Below are 19,349 nucleotides of genomic sequence, written 5' to 3' on the forward strand. Positions count from 1 at the left end.
CTCTCACGTCGTCCTGAGACCCCGGCCCGGATATGTGCCCAAGGTTCCTACCACTCCCTTCCGGGATCAGGTGGTGAACCTGCAAGCGCTGCCTTCGGAGGAGGCAGACCCAGCCCTGGCTTTGCTGTGTCCGGTCCGCGCTCTTCGCGCTTACGTTGACCGGACCCAAAGCCTTCGGACCTCAGAGCAACTCTTCGTCTGTTACGGAGGCCAGCAGAAGGGAAAGGCTGTCTCCAAGCAGAGGTTAGCCCACTGGATAGTGGATGCTATAGTCTTGGCCTACCAGTCCCAAGACGTGCCTTGCCCGTTCGGTGTAAGAGCTCACTCCACTCGGAGTGTTGCTTCTTCCTGGGCGCTGGCTCAAGGCGCCTCGCTGACAGACATATGTAGAGCTGCGGGCTGGGCGACACCTAACACGTTTGCTAGATTCTATAGCTTACGTGTAGAGCCGGTATCTTCCCGCATCCTCGCCCCCAGGGGCCAGGAGCGCTAAGTGCCCGTTCTAAGTGTCGGCTTGCGAAACGCCACTCCCGCCCTCTGGGCCGGATACGTGCGTCTATTGTCTCCAGTTGTGTTCCCCGGGAAACCGGCTAACCCTGTCGAGCTCCTCCGTCACCCCTCCGGTGTCAGACGTTGCGGACCGTCTGACGCCAGGCCTGCACCCGTATGCTTGTGAAACGTGGCTGTAAGCTGGGTTCCATATGTAGCGGTTCCCTCACGGCAACCCCATATGTGTATTCTTCCACGGTATCAGCTACCCTTCGGGCTAGCCCCGTGTCTTTCCCTCGACAGAGCCCGCTCTGTCGTCTCTGGGCGTGTTCTTTCCCCCCTTCAATCAGGCTGGAACCACCCCAGAGACTGCCATATGTTGCACTACCCTGCCAGGTTAGTCCTTATGTGTACTCTGCCACCTCTCCTTCCCTGAAGGACGTGGCCCCGCAGCGTACCCTCTCTCTCAAGAACGAGGTAGGCACGCTTTCCCAGCGTTATCCAATAGTCATTCTGAGTGGGTCTTGCAGAAACAGCAGTGACTGTACTCCCTGCTTGGAGCCCTGACTTCCGTACCATACTAGACGGTGCAGTGCGCTCAAGCAGGACGCTGGAAGGGCCAGCATCCTGGCGTTTTCCATAGGGATCCCATTCGTCGGTTCAGTTCTGACGTACGTCGAACGTGACCGACTGAAAGGGAACGTCTCGGTTACGTATGTAACCCTCGTTCCCTGAAGGAGGGAACGGAGACGTACGTCCCGTCGCCAGATGCTGTGCTTCCGCTGGGAGTCCGGTCACCTTTCGGCTCCTCAGTAGGAAAAGCGCTGATCTACCATTCCACTTCCTATTTATACCCGCGCTGCGGGGCGGAGCGTGGAATGCGTGATCGCATGCCAAATTTCATTGGCTCGTTGTTAGATGCTCGAAGTAGGATTGGTCTCTAAAGTAAGATCCCATTCGTCGGTTCAGTTCTGACGTACGTCTCCGTTCCCTCCTTCAGGGAACGAGGGTTACATACGTAACCGAGACGTTACTTATCCTGATGTGGTGACTGGTTGAGAACCAATGAGGTTTTTAAATGTAAATAATATTTGAGAGCTGTATTAGAGAGTATTGTTATCAATAAACAAAACAAAAAACTAATTTAAATCTAAAAATTTTAATTATTAGCACATAATATAGGGCACCCCTCATGGCCTTATGCTGTTTTTGGAGCTTGTATTATCGTTGTATAGAAAAAGAGACTCATATATTCTGCCAGAATTATGAAAAACGTTTGTGAATAAATAATTACTCTAATTAAATAAATTTTAAAAAACAGCATACATATTTTTACTACACTTATTTTTCAGTCTGGGTATTTTCCAAGTAAAAAAGTTTTTTTTAATATTTTGTAAAAGTATATATATATTTTTTTGTCTTTTTCTTGTCTTCAGGATTGTAAAATCCAGAATACCGTTCGGGAATACTGCAAAATCTTCGCTGCTGAGGCCAGAGTGATCGAGAACTTTGGATTCGCATTAGAGTAGGTCATGGAATACAACATCATTTCAAACTATTAATATTCTCTCTCTCTCTCTCTCTCTCTCTCTCTCTCTCTCTCTCTCTCTCTCTCTCTCTGTCTCTCTCTCTCTCTCTATATATATATATATATATATATATATATAAAATAAACTGCCCAGCCGAAAAAAAGAAATAAATGTTATGATGTTATTTCCATCGAGAGGTGCATCAATGACAATGCAAGAGTCAAGCAACATCTTCTCCAGCACATCTCAAATGATTCTTCAAGCTCCCTCCTAACCATTGTTTCACAATTTGAGCTGATGAATCTTGACATTGTCATCCTGGAATATGGGCATGATGTGTCTTCCTAGATGGTTGTTTAAGAGACGAAAAGCTACACAATCCATCATTTCGCGTTAAAAGAACTGTTGTCAAACATAAAACAAGCTACAAATATAATAATCAATGCAATCCAATCAAAAATGCATCTTAAGCATTTGCCTAATTACATCCAAACACTTTTTGTTGGCTGGGCAGTTTATATAAAGTATACTGTAGATCCCATTACAGAACTGAGTACTTAACCCAGACTTAACCCCGGTTTCACAGTCAAGGTTAAGCCTAGTCTCAGACTAAAATGCATGTTTGAGATGTTTTAACTGAAAGCAACTTGCCATTGTAGTGGCAGTAGAGTTTTTTCTAAAGCATATTTATAAAATCTGAACTGTTTGTGAAACCGGGCTTAATAACCTTGATTTTAAGCATACTTAACTATTCTTTTGTCTCTGAAGTGCTACAGATCTGTGATTTATTATATGAACATTTATGATCTATAACTGTATCAAAGTCGTATAACTGTTCTATGTAGTAATACCGGCTGAAAGATATTTCTGTAGAATGCATATGGCTATCAAATAAGAGTCGACATCAAAATAATCTAATTTTATTCTTCTTTGCTCCTCTGAATAACTTTAGAGTGATCCCCCTTCATCTGATGTATCGGCCCGCCAATACAGTTCCATACGCTTCAGTAGAGACTGATCTGAAGGGCGTGTTTTTGAAATACTGCCTGATGGACCGCACAGGGAGGCTGATCGCCAGAACCACCTCTGAAGTGGAGCAGAAGTGTTGCACTTTCCAGCATTGGATCCATCAGTGGACCAATGGAAACCTCCTGGTTACCCGGTTAGAAGGTAAAGAGAAATTTACTTCAGAACTGCAACCTGAGTAAGCTGCTAAGTGCCATGTATTAAATTATTCCCAATGTTCAAGTATAAAATAATCTCTTGTGTGTTTCAGGTGTCGATACAAAGATCACAAGCATTGAAATTGCTACCAAGACTAAAGGGTTGGTATATTTTTTCTATATAAGATTCAAATTTGTACCCATTTTTAATTCTTCTTCAGTTTTTTCCTTTGAAAGACTAATATTGCCATTCATTCTGCAGGTATCAGGGCCTTACCGATAAAGGATCTCCCAAGATAATTGAGCAGTTCATTACCCAACATCAGTGCAACTATTACTGTGGATTGTTGAGCCTAAGACCCTTAAAGCCAGTGGATTCTCTACAACAGCCTAAAATAAAGACCTCCAGGAGCCCTCTACTGGCCCGGAGAGGTGTAACAGGCTCATCCAGCCCTCAGCTTCAGAAGAAAGCAATTAGCCCACAGACCACCAGGAAGGGCACGTCAAGCCCCAAAGTGGTTAAAAAGACAAGCGAATCTGGGGAGAACAATTCCACTGCCAAACACAAAGCTGTGGAGGTCCCAAAACCTGTCAGGATGAGGTAGAGAGATGGACTAAAGCTCTTCGAAACATTATGCAATGTAACTACGGCATACTTTTTTTGATTTTCTTACCAAACTTTAGTTTGGAGCCTGTATAATTATCTATAGTTACTTTTGTACAGGACAAATGGCTTCCTATAAATGGATTCTGTCCATTGTCTTTGCACATAGTGTCTAAAATGCAACAACTAAGAAAAAAAATGACTATATAGAAACAAGAAAAGTAAAGAGGTGAATGACCAGAGGTGTTGTGGCCATTTGTAATATTACTGTGAACTGCTTTGCAGCTATAAGTCACCATTTATACCTCCTGAGAGCACCTTCACTTTATTTTTAAGAGCTGAATTGAGGCTATCCCCTTTCAAGACTATCACTGGAGATAAATATAAAACCAGGACCGCCTGTAGACGGATGAACAATGTTTTCAGATAGACTCTGGGACTTTATGATTTAATCAAATGTTCCTATGTCAAGTTTATATGACTGGGCGATTTTTATGGGCGTTTTTTAAGGATTCCTCAAACATCTGTGATGTATGCGACTCAGCTGTGTAGAAATGCAGCTTTTTGTCACTGAGAGGCTTTTTATAGTGGATTGTACGAATATGGCCGTAAATCCGCAACACCAGTGCACCAATCTTGGTCGCATATGGGCAAACTATTAGCATCATAATCAGTGCAGATTTGTTTTTATCTTAAATGTGTCTCCTAGAAGAGAGGAAATCATGAGCTTTATTGTCACAGTAAAGCCATTTACTACTGACCTTTCAGACTGTTCATGTGTCGTATATCTCTAGTTCCCTGCACCTTCACACAACTGGGCTATATACTGTATATATATATAATCATGACAAAAATAAAATAACTAAATAATGTTTTAGAGCATAAGAGACGTCTTTCAAAAATATATAAAAAATATTACCAACCCACCACAAAATTTGACATGCAAAAAAATATATGATCAATAAATGAACAATGATGTTTTTAAATTGCTTTAACTCATTAAAATAAGTTAACCAACATACAACTTATATTCAAGCCAATATAATGTAATTTAAGTTGAAACGACTTAAACATCTAAGTTGATTGTTCTTAAAAATTTAAGGCAGCAACTTTTTTACATTGTAGTGAGAAATCAATGTTAAGTGGTCTCTTAATTTTTTCCAGAGCTGCATATACAGTATGCACACACACAGACACACACCACATTTCAAATAACCTAAATCAATAAACGTACCTGTCTAAACCTATTCACAAGAATTATGAAGCATTATTTTGTGTAAATTGTTCATGCTAACAGTCAGACTCACTCATAAAATGTCCATGGACATGCAGTTCTTGTTTAGATGAATATGAAGGGTTATCACAGAGAGTGGTCAGAAAAGATAAGATGATAAGAGGATTGTACTGTATTAGTAGTATAGTAGTATAGTTTAGCAGAATATGTTTAAAGGGATGAGTATTTTAGGTGTTCTTGTTGTTTTGTTATTTGTTTTTGTAAAATAAACATGTAAATAGCAGTAGAAACTTATTTGACTCATTTTACTGTCCAAGGTGGAGTCCAGTGCTTCATATCTATAAAAAACTTCCCTGACCAAAGAGCTCAATGGCCCTTATCGCAGTATTATAACGCAGTAATCACTGCAATTCCAGCACGATTTTCAAAATAAAACACTGCATAGCACGCATCCTAATATCATAAATCTGTCACATCATGTAAATTCCAAAAATGATTATAACATTTATGTAAGAGAGAACAAAACACATTTAATTATATTAACAGCATTAACATAAAAACAAAACAGAAATAAAATACTTACATATGCATTGTTCTCTAACACTGTTATAGCTATAAAGAAATTATGATTGAATAGGTAAATGACCAAATAAAATCAGATATACTGTGTCCATACATAAAACAACTGAACATATATTTTAAAATGTGTGAATTTAATAAATAAAGTCATTATATGTAGTTGAGATGTGTTTTCTGCGTTGTTGTATTGTTACCTCTTGGTCAAACTACATGCACACAGGTGGCCTATAGAGATCACAGCAGCTATCAAAGTAAATTGTAGCATTTTTCACTCCACTCCAGGATCCCTCGAAAGAAATAGTTCCATTGTTGATAGTGCTGCTGCAAAAAAAATAAAAAAAATGTTTTAAACCATCTGAGTAAATATTTAAACATTTATATCCAATGCAACAATATTATCTGTCCTTACCTTTGAAAAAGATCATTACAGCAAGTTTCAATGTTGGGAACAGTGGTATTGAAGACTGTGTTTTGAAACAGACCCACACAGTCCAGCGGAGGGACGAAAAGGACACCTACAGGTAGAACAACGATAATGATAACAATCTTGAGTCAATACCAGATTGTACTTGATCAAACCCGCCAGCTGGGGATGCTATGGCTTAGTAGTTAAGATCTGTGCTGGGGTACTTCACCGCTGACTTAATTAAATCTGTGCCACCTGACTACAGAAAACAGGAATAAGGCTGTTATCTTCCATTTTGACAGTAGGAAAATTTCAACACCCATAATGCACTGGGCATGTTGCCGTCCAAGGCCACTCTTACTATTCTGCTATGGATACACTTACTTGAGTCAAATACTGCCTTGCCTTAGTAGGAAATACTTCTAAGTAAACTAGTAAACGCGATTCTGCTTTCCATTCGACCGTAAGTGGACTTCACAGGGTATTCCGCAATCTTAAAGGTCCCATGGCATGAAATATTTATTTTATGAGGTTTTTCAACATTAATATCAGTTGCCCTAGCCTGAATGTTGTCCCTAAGTCGCAAGAAATTTTGATCAGTATAAAACGAGATCTGGCTGTCTTTCTCTGCCTTTGAGAAAATGAGAGCTCAGACTAACCGATCTTGAATTCTCCTGTTATGACGTCATCAGGAAAGGTTTCCGCCCCTTCCCCTGCTTTGCCCGCCCAGAGAATTAGTAGAGAATGGAGTCAGTTTATCAGTCGCGATCAAGGGGGTAATCTAGCACTCGGAAAGCGTTCCACCCATAGGGGCTGCCATTGACTCCCATTCATTTTTGAGTCACTTTGACAGTGAATAATTTTACATCGGAGGCGTTTAAAGACTCCATTTGTCCATTGTTTATTTCTAAAGAAACACGACAATGCATAACAGGCTCCATTACCTTGTATCTTACCCTATCGCCCCGTAGAAGCTGTTTTTGTAAAAATAGGCTGACGATTGCGTCATAACCAACGCGACTCTGTCGCACAGTTGAGAAATTACCGTATAGACCTGAGGAGACGCTCGCAGGCAATCTTTTACTGTCTATGAGACAGTCGGGGGGACGTGGAGACATAAAGTCCGATAAAGTCAAGGGAGAAGAATGGGAAGAAGCCCATAGTGAGCCAAAAGCAACGGAAGAAAATATTTAAACAACGTGATTCAGATTTCACTTTCCACAACTACTAGAAAACCTACAGCTGTCAGACAGGAGGCTCACGTCACATCTACGTCGTCAAGCTCAGTCTGAGCCTGCGCAGTTCGCTCAGCCATCAGGAAGTAAGTGCTCCTATACTGACATCACTTTCCACCGTTGAAGTCAATGGGATAGCTTTGTCCATTTCTTTTACTGTCTATGGCCGCAATGTCAGCACAGGCTTGGCATATCGGGTCAAAGTTTCCTCTTCCACCGTAACTAGACTCGCATTCGGCCGTTACCGGAAGCCAGTGATTATAGTTATAAAGTTATAAATGTGGAAATATTTCGTACAAAAACACATCACTTCACTTTAGAAGGCCTCTATTAATGGCATGTGGTGATATGCTGTGATATTAAAACAGATTTTGATAATTAGAGATTCCTTACCAGCAATACAGGCATTGATGAGGGAAACACATGTGCCAGTAAACAAGGCCCTGAGCACTAAAGCGGATATGTCACTCTTCTTTGATGGACAGATAGAGGCTGTGGAATAACAACATTTATCAGTAATTAAATTATGTTATTAAAAAAAAATATGTCACTAAACAATGGCAAAAAGGCACAAGGTCCATCATTAGAAATCATTTAAGCACACTTCACATAAGTGATTTGAAAAGATACTCACACAGGCCTCCAATCACAATACCAAGAGAGCTGAAATTAGCAAAGCCACAGAGGGCATAGGTGCAGATGACTTCTGATCGAATCTGCAAGTGATTCGAAACGCATACTAGTAATGCTTCAGACAAACTTCAGATTATGCATTTGACTGATTATTATGTTTTATTAACAGCATATTTATACACAAACTGAAGAGACATTACATAAATACTTACTGAGAGCCAGTTTTTTGCACCATCTTCTAAAATGCCATTCATTCTGTTCTCTTTGAGTACTGAAAGCTTCTCATAAGCTATAAACTCATTGAGGAAGAGTTTAGTGCCAATAAGTTCAGCCACTGTAAAGGTCTCTTCGTAGGGAATTCCCATCATAAAGGCCACCGGCATAAACACATAGGAGCAGATCAACTGCAGGGGTAAAAGAAATGGCTCTGTTTAAACACTTTGAATATAAAGATTTCTGAAATGATGATTATGATTATTTAATTTTGATATAACATGTATATACACTGTATTCCCATTCAAAAGTTTGAAAGAAATCATTACTTTGGTAACACTTTAGTTTTGGGTCCAATTCTGCTTATTAGCATATTACTCAGATATTGACTGTTCATTAATACTTATAAAACACATCTTAATTATTCTGCATGACCATATTCTATATTCCTTAATCCTACCCAATACCTAAACTTAGTTAATTCCTTAATTCTACCCAATACCTAAACTTACATACGGAAGTACGCTGGCATGCTCGCATTATGTTTCTGCTTCATAGCCAAGGGTTACATACCTCTTCACTCCAAAAGCTTACTGTCAGTTCTTCGAGACAACAAGTCCTTCCTGTCGATGTTGGTTTCAATGGCGCGTTCCAGCAAACGCAAACTTCCTGGCTGCTGATCAGACCATACGGTATCCAGCTGGTGTGTGGGCCCTGGGCGCTTCGGCATCGACTGCGAGGTTCTGCGAGGTCCTCTCACAAAAAGAGCTCACACTTGGCCCGTCCTTTTCAGGATGTCTCGTGGGTGCGGTTGATCTCTTCTGATGGGCACAATCACTGCCACTGGTCAGGCAGCGTTTGTGGATGAGTCATGTTCCCACTGCTGGAACATGGCCATCTCCGTGCTGCGGTCGAGACTCAATGAACTCCGTCCTGGAGCAAGAGTCCCCTCTTCCACACCCCGATCTGACGTTTCCAAGAGAGGCGGCACTTCGGCTGGTGGCCAGGGTGACCTGAGGGTGACGTGTGGAACAAAGCTCTGACGCTCATGCCTCGGCCCAAACCCCCCTCTAGCGCACGGGTACCCGCAAGCGCTAGAATTTAAACAGCGGCCCCGGCTCTGGCCACCCCGCGTATCTTGTTCAGCACTCCAGAGGACGACGAGATGTCGAACGTTGCATCTCATGGTGAGCTAGAGTCCCCTGAGGACAATGATTCGGCTGTGCTGCCGCCTTCGGGTGTGCCAGCATTGCCCGAGTCGGACCTGGAGCTGACAGCAATGCTTTCCTGGGCAGCCGCAGCACTTGGGCTGGAGTGGAACCCTCCACTCTGACCTGAGCGCTCGTGGCTGGATGATTGGTTCTTGGGAGCGCTGTGTCAGGACACCCATCCTGCCACACCCTCAATTCCTTTCTTTCCAGAAGTGGAGCATGCTGCAGGAAGGACCTCCTCTCTCAGAGATGGGGTACCCTCTGGCACCCACGTCCCAATCTTTGGGACTTCCACGTGTGGCTCCTGGATGGGACGTGGCAGGTTTGAGTACCCTACCACCTCCGGCGGTGGCTACCATCACTTCCGCTAGGGCTGAGTCTACAGGACATGCCTATGCATTGAAGTGGAACCTCTTCATCACCTGGTGTTCTTCTCGCCAAAAAGACCCTGGAAAAACCTGATCGGGTCTGTGCTCTTGTTCCTCCAGGAAGGGTTGGATCGAAGGCTGTCTCCTTCCACCCTCAATGTTTATGTGGCCGCAATATCTTCATACCACGACCTCTTGGATAACAAACCAGTAAGTCAGCATAACCTGATCATCAGGTTCCAGGGGGACCGAGGAGACTACTCCTCGCACTCCCCTTGTGCACTCTTGGGACCTCTCAGTAGTTTTAAATGCTCTGCAGAGGGCTCCCTTTGAGCCTTTGCGGTCAGTAGATGTTAAGTTCTTGTCTATGAAGACAGTGTTCCTAACCGCATTGGCCTCCATCAAGAGGGTTGGGGGCCTGCAGGCATTTTCAGTTGACGAAGTGTGCCTGGAATTCGGGCCTGGATATGTGCCCAAGGTTCCCACCACTCCATTCAGAGACCAGGTGGTGAACCTGTAAATGCTGCCTTTGGAGCTCTGGAGGAGGCAGACCCAGCCTTGGCACTGCTCTGTCCAGTACGTGCTCTCCGTGCTTATGTAGACAGGATGCAGTGTTTCAGGACCTCAGTCCAGCTCTTTGTCTGTTATGGTGGGAAGGTGAAAGGGAAGGCTCTCTCCAAGCAAAGGTTGTCTCACTGGATAGTGTACGCCATTGTTTTGGCTTACCAGATGCTGGGGCGGCCATACCCCTTGGGGTCAGGGCACACTCCACTCGGAGTGTGGCCTCCTCTTGGGCTTTAGCGCATGATGCTTTGCTAAAAGACATCTGCAGAGCTGCAGGCTGGGCGACACCAAACACATTCGCAAGATTCTAAAATCTCCGTGTGGAGCCTGTTTCTGACGGTAATGGACTAGGCTCAGGTGTCTTCGCTTGCTCGCCATTCCACTCCTCGGACTGGATATGTGCGATATATTCCTCAGGTGAGCTTCCGGAAGCCCTGAGCTCCTCCAGCACTGTCGACACCGACACCAGTAAGTCTGGTCTATGTAGCCCAGACCCTTGTTTCCGGCCAGGTGTGCATGGTTTCCCCTCCGGGCAACCCCCACATGTGTACTTCCACTGTAAGCCTCCTTGATCAGGAATATGCTTCCCAGTGTACCTTGGTATTCCTGTGATAAGTAGGAGTCCTTCGTCCGTACTAGCCTTATAACAGGGCACTCGCGCTTACACAGGGCACTGGAAGACAGCCGATTAAATTGGAACCCCCATTCGTCAGTCACTGAAGATACTCGGAGTGACTGAAAGAAAGGCAATGTCTCAGTTACGTATGTAACCCTTGTTCCCTGAGGAGGGAACGGAGATGTAATGTCCCTCTGCCACATCCGCTGTACCGCTGGAACGGCCGAGAGTTCAGCCTTGGCTCCTCAGCAGGTAAACATAAAGCGATCATGCCAGCGTATTTTCTTATGTACCCACGTGGGTAGGCGGAGTTACGCATGCAAATTCAGCATGCCCATGGCATTGGCACTACCATTGGGCATTTTCTAAGATCTCTAAGATGATAGGCTTCTAAGCGAAACTCTCATTCATCAGTCACTGATGTTATGTCTCAGTTCCCTCCTTAGGGAAAGAGGGTTATATACATAATCGAGATTTTAAAACTGTTAATAATAATAATAATAATAATAATAATAATAATAATAATAATAATAAAGTGTTTCTTGAGTGGCAAATCCTGATTTAATCAAATAAAATCCATTTAGGATTTCTAAAGGATCATGTGACACTGAAGACTGGAGTAATGATGCTGAAAATATATCTTTGTCATCACTTTGTCATATGCAAATAGAACTAATTAATTTTAAATTGTAATAAAATGTTATAATATTACTGTTTTACTGTATTTTCGATCAAATAAATGTATTGTTTTAATACACACCTCAAAACTTATATCTGGGTATCCCACCATGCCTCCCAACCATCTGAGAGTAGCATTTATGAAGCCCAAAATGGCAAGAAAAGCAATCAGGTTAGCAGCGATGTTGGCCACAAGTCCAATAGATGCAGATGCACCGTTGCTGACAGCTTCCAAGATATTCTGCTCACCACTGAGCACAAACAAACATAACATTTAACACAAAACATACAATATTTACAAACCTAAACTGCATATTTGAGAGGGGAACCCACCCGCTGTCAACTTTAATTTGAGTTTTAGATGTGAACTTGCTCTTTTCAGTTTCAGGATAGGAAAGTTTGGAGATGGCTAAAGCACATGGGGCAGCCATCACTGATGCAGAAATCAGAGACGCGGCATCAATCTGTGTAGAGGAGACTTTAATTATCTCATAGAGAACGTAACATATTGTGGTTAGAACTAAACTCATTCATTTCTAACTACATTGGGTTTTTTCCATTCGGCCTTTTCATAGGAGAATTTTACTAATAAAATAAAGTATGCTGCCATACCCCAAATGAGATGAATGCCCCCATGACACTCCCAGCAATGGTGGCAAATCCTCCAGTCATGACAGCATGAATCTCAGACTTGGTCATGTCCTTCAAATAAGGACGAATCAGGAGGGGCGCTTCTGTCTGAAACACATCAAAACATTATAACTTTATATTATGATCTTCTCCCGTACTGATGCGCATCTAAATCTTTCAAGAAATCTTTTAGGAAATGTGGGCGCATTTATAATATGTTGCATCTTTATGAATTTAATAACATTTTATAATTATGTACATTATAGAAAAAAGCTAGAAAAGCTGTCACTGAGGCAATACCCTTTCAAAAGGTTCACATTTGTACATTATTTACCCATTAAGGTCGCCTATTAGTATGTTAAAGGTACATGTAAGTAACTAAAGTGTACATATTGGTAATGTTGGGGTATATTGCATTAATGATGTAATCAGATTACTTTTTACAAGTGCCTAGTAAAGTAACGCATAAATTTTAAATTTACAACCAGATAACAGTTACTTTTTAAAATAAGTAACACATATAACTTTGTTTTCCCATCTATTGCCTGACATCTCTCCTATCTCTATGTTGAGAGAAATCACAAGTAAGTGCAGCAGAGGCGTTGTGTGCGAACATGATGGTTATCATAGTTCTAGACCACATGTGAGCATGCATTTACTCATCTCAGTTTCAGTATTGCTCAAAATGAGTAACAACAGTTAAATGCAAACTCAGAATATTACTCAAACCTACAATAATTAAACGTTACATTACATAAATATACTTTATGTATTTAATGTCACTTTATTAAGCAATGTCTTTGCTGCTGACCTTAGATGCTCTGTTTCACCATACTAATAAGCTAAAATGACTTAAGATGAACATCACATTCGTGTTTCAGTGGCTGTGTCCGAAATGGCATACTCTCTTAAAGGTATAGTTCACCCAAAAATGTAAATTCTGTCATCATTTACTCACCCTCAAGTTGTTCCAAACCTATATAAATGTCTTTGTTCTGCTGAACACAAAGGAAGATATTTGGAAGAATGTTTGTAACCAAGCAGATGACTACCATAGTAGGGAAAAAATACTATAGTTAAACCAGTGGAGTCACATGGACTGTTTTGCTGTCTATGGAGCTCTCGGATTTCATTAAAAAATATCTTCATTTGTGTTCTGAAGATGAATGAAGGGGTTAAGAATGACATAAGTGTGAGTAATTAATTACAGAATTTTCATTTTTGGGTGAATTAACCCTTTAACAACATCTGAAAATGTATCTTTATGGTATAATTGTAGCCTGACAAGCCAGACCCACATCAAGATGTTTGGTCTGGAAACTCACCATTGACAGGGCTCAATCCGAGGGGCGGGATAAACGGTTGTCTTTCAAACTCCCTCTGCACGCGATAGGATAGCGCTACAACCAACCAGAGCAATGAAGGTGAAACAGAGCTTGTTGACAGATTAAACATTCGCCGTATCCGGTCAGCTAAACTCAGAACACATCTTCCCTTTTTAAGAATGACTTCAGTGCTGTTCTTTGTTCTTTTCTCAGAGAAAAGCTTAACTCTTTTAAAGTCTTCCAGAGTCGCGGTCAAAGCTGATTCGAAAGACCGCCGTTCGCCAGTTTCTGTGTTTACTAGAAGCACGCAAACGCAACTCGGCCGTCGTCATTATGGCCCCGCCCACCGACTCCATACATGATGTGATTGGCCCGGCAAGAGTTTTGGCGATTACAGCTCAGAAGGGTATTGAGAGTTGCTAGACGACACTCGCGGACAGATTAGATTTGCTGCCGCTAGGGTGCGTCTAGATTTCTAGGCTAGTATAATTGTGTAGTATGAATGTAATCTGAATGTACTACATCCGTCATGTTTTTATTACCATGTGACCTACCAGCGTCAGTTGCATCAGTTCACTGCGATTTATAAATCGCATCTTGGTATAATAAAGTGTCTATTAATGCACACTTCAGAATCTTTTTGGAAGAAGGTGACACAGGAACTTTTTTTGCTACTTTTTCATGAGTACTGCGAATTCAAACATACTTTGTCGCAAGTATACGATTTCGTTTCTTCTGCAGTCTAGAACGGCAGCACAGCTAAAAGGTTTGTTTGAGTCGCACACTCTACTGTACATGGGGGATTTTGCATTTCCTTCAGTCTGAGGCTTATTCATTTAATTTTGGTATAAAAGGGACTTTACATTTGCCAAAAAAAATTACGTTTTTTTTTTTAAAACAAACAAGCAAGACCAGGCCAGGCCAGGTGAGAAAAGTTAAGACTAAAGTAATGTAATGCATTATTTTACAACATTGTAATGCTTGAAAATGTTTGAAAAGGTACTACCAAAGTGACAGCTTTTGAACTTTGAACTTTTGAGTAAATGAGGACATGAAATATTACCTGACCAACAAAAATGTTCCCTGCCACACTGAGAGTCTCTGTAGAGGAGGTTCCCATCGTTACCTGCATTACCCAGGAAATCTTGACACAGAATGATACATAGTTAGCACAGCGATATGAAGAACATATTCTAAAGGTCTAATAGGTTGAATCAATACAAGACTGGACTGAGTCACTTACCTTTGTGATGACCCACTGCATCACCCCCAGGTAGTACAGCACGGACATCACACTGCTGAAGAACACCACTATAGGCAGAGCCTATGAAAAATTGAGCACCATTCAGTAGTAAAATTAAACCTGTCCATGCATTTCATGCCGAGTATGTTTCATTACTAACCTGGAAAGCAAATATATCTTCAATGAGGTCTCCAAACACAAATGATGAACCTTCTTTTGTGTAGTCCAGAAAAATCTGAAAAAATAAAGAAAAATTATTTAGAACAAGGCATTTTTTTGTTTCTCTCTTGTACTTTAAATCATTTGTTATTGTTTTATTCCAATAAGTAACCATAGATTGTAAAATATTAACTTCAACTTTCAACGTTTTTTGTTTTGTTTTGTTTTTCTAATTTAATAAAATAATAATTTTGTTTTATATTATACCTGAACTTGCTTTCCAAGCCATTCGAAGGCTATGAGACCAGGCTCTGTCCTAATGATAAACAGGCCAATGGCAAACTGTAACCCGAGTCCCCAGAAGACAGTGCTCCAGTTCACCTACTCAGAATTCAGTGCAAACAATCTTTTTGTTAACAACTCAAATTTAAAACATGTACCTTCAGTATATACAGTTGAGAATGATTAAAATCACTGCCTATACAACTGTTTTATTGTTGGGAAATGACAGCTTCAACAATCTGATAAGGTTTGCAGGAATTCCAAAGTCTAAAAAAAGTAATTCTGAGATAAGCAAATTCAATAAAGCATGTAATGCAGGTGTGTGTGTTTTATCACTCACCGCAGTTCTGTGTGCAGAGAAGAGAAATAGAGCAATAATGAATAGACAGACACCAGCAAAAGAGATGAGCTGCTCTGGGCGCTTTCGTGTGTCGACTGCCAGCCAAGCCACCAGCAGTCCCAGCACAATTACTATGAACACCCTGCAACATACATATAAACCATGACACATGTATATAGTTATGATTGGCAAATTTTTGGTTCTTTTCAAAGGCCCCCCAAAGTCCACCAACACAATATTGAAAGACTACCTGATGTATTTCCAGTATTTCTGCTGTACTCATGATAATGCTGTTTTTAAAACAAATTAATCAAAATTTATTTTTTTACTTCAGAGAGTTGCATGTTCTCCAATTAATAACACTTAATTTGTTGTGCTTCGGCTTTGCATGACTATGGATGAATATGGTTCTTTCTCATAACTAAAAAAAGAGAGAAACAATAACCCACTCCTCATAAAACATTCACTACTAGGCTTAAGAGATATAACTAATTTAGATGTAAAGGATCATAATCTGATTAACTGAAGACGATACTGTAGCTTTACCCATTAATAGACACAGTACTTTCCACGGTATGGGCTACAACAACCATAATGAAATGAGCCTTGACAATAGATAATGCTTTACAATAAACTCTTATCGAGAGCTACAAATAGCAATTTATCTGTTCAATAAAATACCTTACTTTACCTTACCTTACCTGAATAATAATAATAAAAAACTCCATGTCACCTTTACATTTCAAATCTATGAGTTCTCACCATCTCTGAAAAGACAATCTAATGTTGGTTCTTGTTTTATTACGAGCTCTGTCGCATTCTCTATTTGCCAGCAGACTCTCCTCTGTTTGGCATTTGTTTAAAATTAGTAATACTCCAGTGGTTTGAGATTTAGATTAATAAATGCTCTAGAAATGTTATTCATTGTAGTTCATGATAGTTGATAGTTTATATATTCTGTTATGTTTTGGTTTGTTTTGCTCTTTTCCATTTCTTAGGTAGTTCCCTCACACCTGTTTCTGTTCTTCTTGATTAGGTTCCCTGTGTATTTAATCATTGACTTATTTCTGTTCACCATCTGGTACACTGCAAACACTACGTAAACTATGTAAACACTTAAAATAATTAATTGGTTTGTGTAGAACCAACTCAAATTAAACAAATTAGTTCAATCAAATTCACTTTTATTAGTATGTAAAACTTTCTTTTTCTTTTGAGTTTTTTAACATTTAATTTATATTAGAATCTGGCTATTTTTATATATTAATAATAACTGATTCATTTAAATACTTAAAGGTCTGTGATAAACATAAATGTAGCTGTTTTGTTCTACAACATGAATTACAGAAAGTCAGAACTTCAACATGAATTTTCAGAGCTTTAAAAAATTGGTTAGCAACACAAACAAAAAACACGTCTATGATGGCATTGGAAAGGGAATTACAAGTAACAGTAAAGACATTTCTAATGTTACAGAAGATTTCTGTTGAAATGCTGCTCTTTTTTGTACTTTCTAATCATCCTATATCTTAAATTGATAATATTTCATAGTATTACTGTTTTACTGTATTTTGATCAAATAAATTAGATTTCTTTCAAAAACATTTAAACATCTTATACAGACACAAACATTTTGCAAGATAGTGTATCAAAGAGTCCAACTCACCATTTTATCCATCTGATATTGGATTTGAAACACCTTTGAGCAGGCTTGAAGAAGCTCCTTATGCTGTCACCCTTGTACTTATTCACTAGTTTGCATATGATGATGAACACCCCAAGACAAGTGAGGACAACCAGAGCAACTGCCCTCTGGAAGTCCAAAATACATGCAGCAATGAAGTATGCCAAATAACCTATGATTTACAACACAAAAACCATGAGCTAGGGTACGCTGTTTACTTGAAAAAAGAATCACCCATGTATAATGTAACACCATGTTTAATTTAAAACAATTAATTAAGAATAAAGGTTCTTTATTGGCATCAGTGGTTCCAACGCACAAAAGGTTCTTTAAAGTGAAAAGGGGTTCTTCTGATTATTAAAATGTTCTGCAAATATTCACTGAATCCTCCTGTTCGTACATTTTTTTATAAAGTGTATACTGTAGATATAAAACTAGGAAGATGAAAATATGTTACCTGCAGCAAAGATTCCCAAAGCGATGTATTTGATTATTTTGGAGTGTGTCTTGCAGAAGATCTCTGTGGCCGTGATGGGGATGCATGCTTTACTGTGGCAAACAATAAATAAAAAGCTAAAGATCTTGCACATGTGAAGTGTAACAGCATAATTGGGTTGGCACAGTCGATATATTTACACATTTGTCTATTTCGTAATTAGGATGAGCTTATGACACATAATGCATTCAATTTCAAAGGAATTTCATTACTAAATAATGTGACAATGAAATCTGAATGATGTCATATTCACTGATTTGATTCACCACCACACCTTAGGCATGATTTTGACTGCTGTTCTGACTCTTCTTTATCACTGTCACTCAGGTCATCTGTTAATTTATCCTCCTAAAGAAAAAAAAATAGAGATTTCTAACTCATTGCCTTTTCAGAGAACTTCCTCATACTTTCTCAAGCCTACCTTCACAAATGCTGGATTGTCCACACCTTGTTCATTCCCATACGAGACGGTTGTCAACTGTAAATCTTCTTTGTCCGCTGTAAGGAAAGTATCAGAAAACTGTTTACCAGCTCTTGAACCTTGATCTAACAATTCCTTAAGAGTTGCCAGTTTCTTTCTCACATTTCATCCAAACAATCATTAACAACTACCACAAATACAAAAGCAACACCTCCTTTATGCAAACCATGGTTAAAACCACCTGTTCAAATACCTACTTGAAAAATAAATCTCTAAAGAAAGGAGAAGTAAATGCACGGCTTACTCATTCTGCGTTCTCTGTGACAACTGCTAGGTCTTGAACCTTGAGCCAGGATATATACTCTGCCCACTTGGAAATCTTATCATTAATTAACTACATAGTAATGTGTTTTTATTTAAGACACTTGCATGTTATTATCAGATTACTAGTAATTGAGGACAACACTGAGTAGTCATGAAACAGCATATTTTTATCATTTATTACAATAAAGCTCCTCCTTATTTCCAGAGGCCAACAAGATACAAAGTAGGAAAACAAACTATCAGGAATAATAAAAATGTAACGTGACAGAGGCCCTGCCATTCTCCGTCCCAGAGGCAGAGTCAAATGGCGAGCATGTGGCTGAGAGGAGGGTCCATTATTATTACCAACCTAAAGGATTATTAGGAACACCATACTAATACTGTGTTTGACCCCCTTTCGCCATCAGAACTACCTTAATTCTATGTGGCATTGATTCAACAAGGTGCTGAAAGCATTCTTTTAGAAATGTTGGCCCATATTAGGATAGCATCTTGCAGTTGATGGAGATTTGTGGGATGCACATCCAGAGCACGAAGCTCCTGTTCCACCACATCCCAAAGATGCTCTATTGGTTTGAGATCTGGTGACTGCGGGGGCCATAGAGTGAACTCATTGTCATGTTCATATCCTGCTGGAAGTAGCCATCAGAGGATGGGTACATGGTGGTCATAAAAGGATGGACATGGTCAGAAACAATGCTCAGGTAGGCCGTGGCATTTAAACGATGCCCAATTGGCACTAAGGGTTCTAAAGTGTGCCAAGAAAACATCCCCCACACCATTACACCACCACCACCAGCCTGCACAGTGGTAACAACGCATGATGGATCCATGTTCTCATTCTGTTTACGCCAAATTCTGACTCTACCATCTGAATGTCTCATCAGAGACTTATCTGACCAAGCAATATTTTTCCAGTCTTC

The 19,349-nt window shown here is 40.3% G+C and overlaps 2 protein-coding genes across 6 annotated transcripts in view; one reads left to right on the forward strand and one right to left on the reverse strand.

Moving 5' to 3' along the window:
- Positions 1-5,559, forward strand: part of alpk3a (alpha-kinase 3a) — a 30,121-nt gene extending 24,562 nt beyond the window's left edge. For all 3 annotated transcript variants that reach the window (XM_067418978.1, XM_067418980.1, XM_067418979.1), the window contains 4 exons: positions 1,926-2,014; positions 2,971-3,188; positions 3,295-3,343; positions 3,444-5,559. In XM_067418978.1, the coding sequence (XP_067275079.1) occupies positions 1,926-2,014; positions 2,971-3,188; positions 3,295-3,343; positions 3,444-3,786 (699 nt within the window). In that variant the 3' untranslated portion in view covers positions 3,787-5,559. The remainder of the gene's footprint in view (positions 1-1,925; positions 2,015-2,970; positions 3,189-3,294; positions 3,344-3,443) is intronic.
- A 166-nt stretch (positions 5,560-5,725) lies between these two features.
- Positions 5,726-18,475, reverse strand: slc28a1 (solute carrier family 28 member 1). 3 transcript variants are annotated; one of them, XM_067418983.1, is made up of 18 exons: positions 18,407-18,475; positions 18,103-18,179; positions 17,956-18,029; positions 17,643-17,734; positions 17,168-17,357; positions 15,502-15,643; positions 15,147-15,260; positions 14,881-14,955; positions 14,721-14,801; positions 14,541-14,621; positions 12,135-12,260; positions 11,856-11,986; positions 11,605-11,773; positions 8,085-8,276; positions 7,874-7,955; positions 7,633-7,731; positions 6,008-6,113; positions 5,726-5,916 (listed from the first exon to the last, which is right to left on the reverse strand). In XM_067418983.1, exons 1-18 carry the CDS (start codon positions 18,408-18,410, stop codon positions 5,805-5,807), a joined length of 1,947 nt encoding a protein of 648 aa, XP_067275084.1. In that variant the 5' UTR covers positions 18,411-18,475; the 3' UTR covers positions 5,726-5,804. The 3 variants fall into 3 exon arrangements, with proteins under 3 accessions (XP_067275084.1, XP_067275082.1, XP_067275085.1); XM_067418981.1 differs by having other exon boundaries at positions 5,726-5,919; XM_067418984.1 differs by lacking the exons at positions 17,168-17,357; positions 18,407-18,475 and having other exon boundaries at positions 5,726-5,919; positions 18,103-18,167.
- Positions 18,476-19,349: the final 874 nt, after the last annotated feature.

This window comes from Pseudorasbora parva, chromosome 16 (genome assembly GCF_024679245.1).
Source record: "Pseudorasbora parva isolate DD20220531a chromosome 16, ASM2467924v1, whole genome shotgun sequence".
NCBI lineage: Eukaryota > Metazoa > Chordata > Actinopteri > Cypriniformes > Gobionidae > Pseudorasbora > Pseudorasbora parva.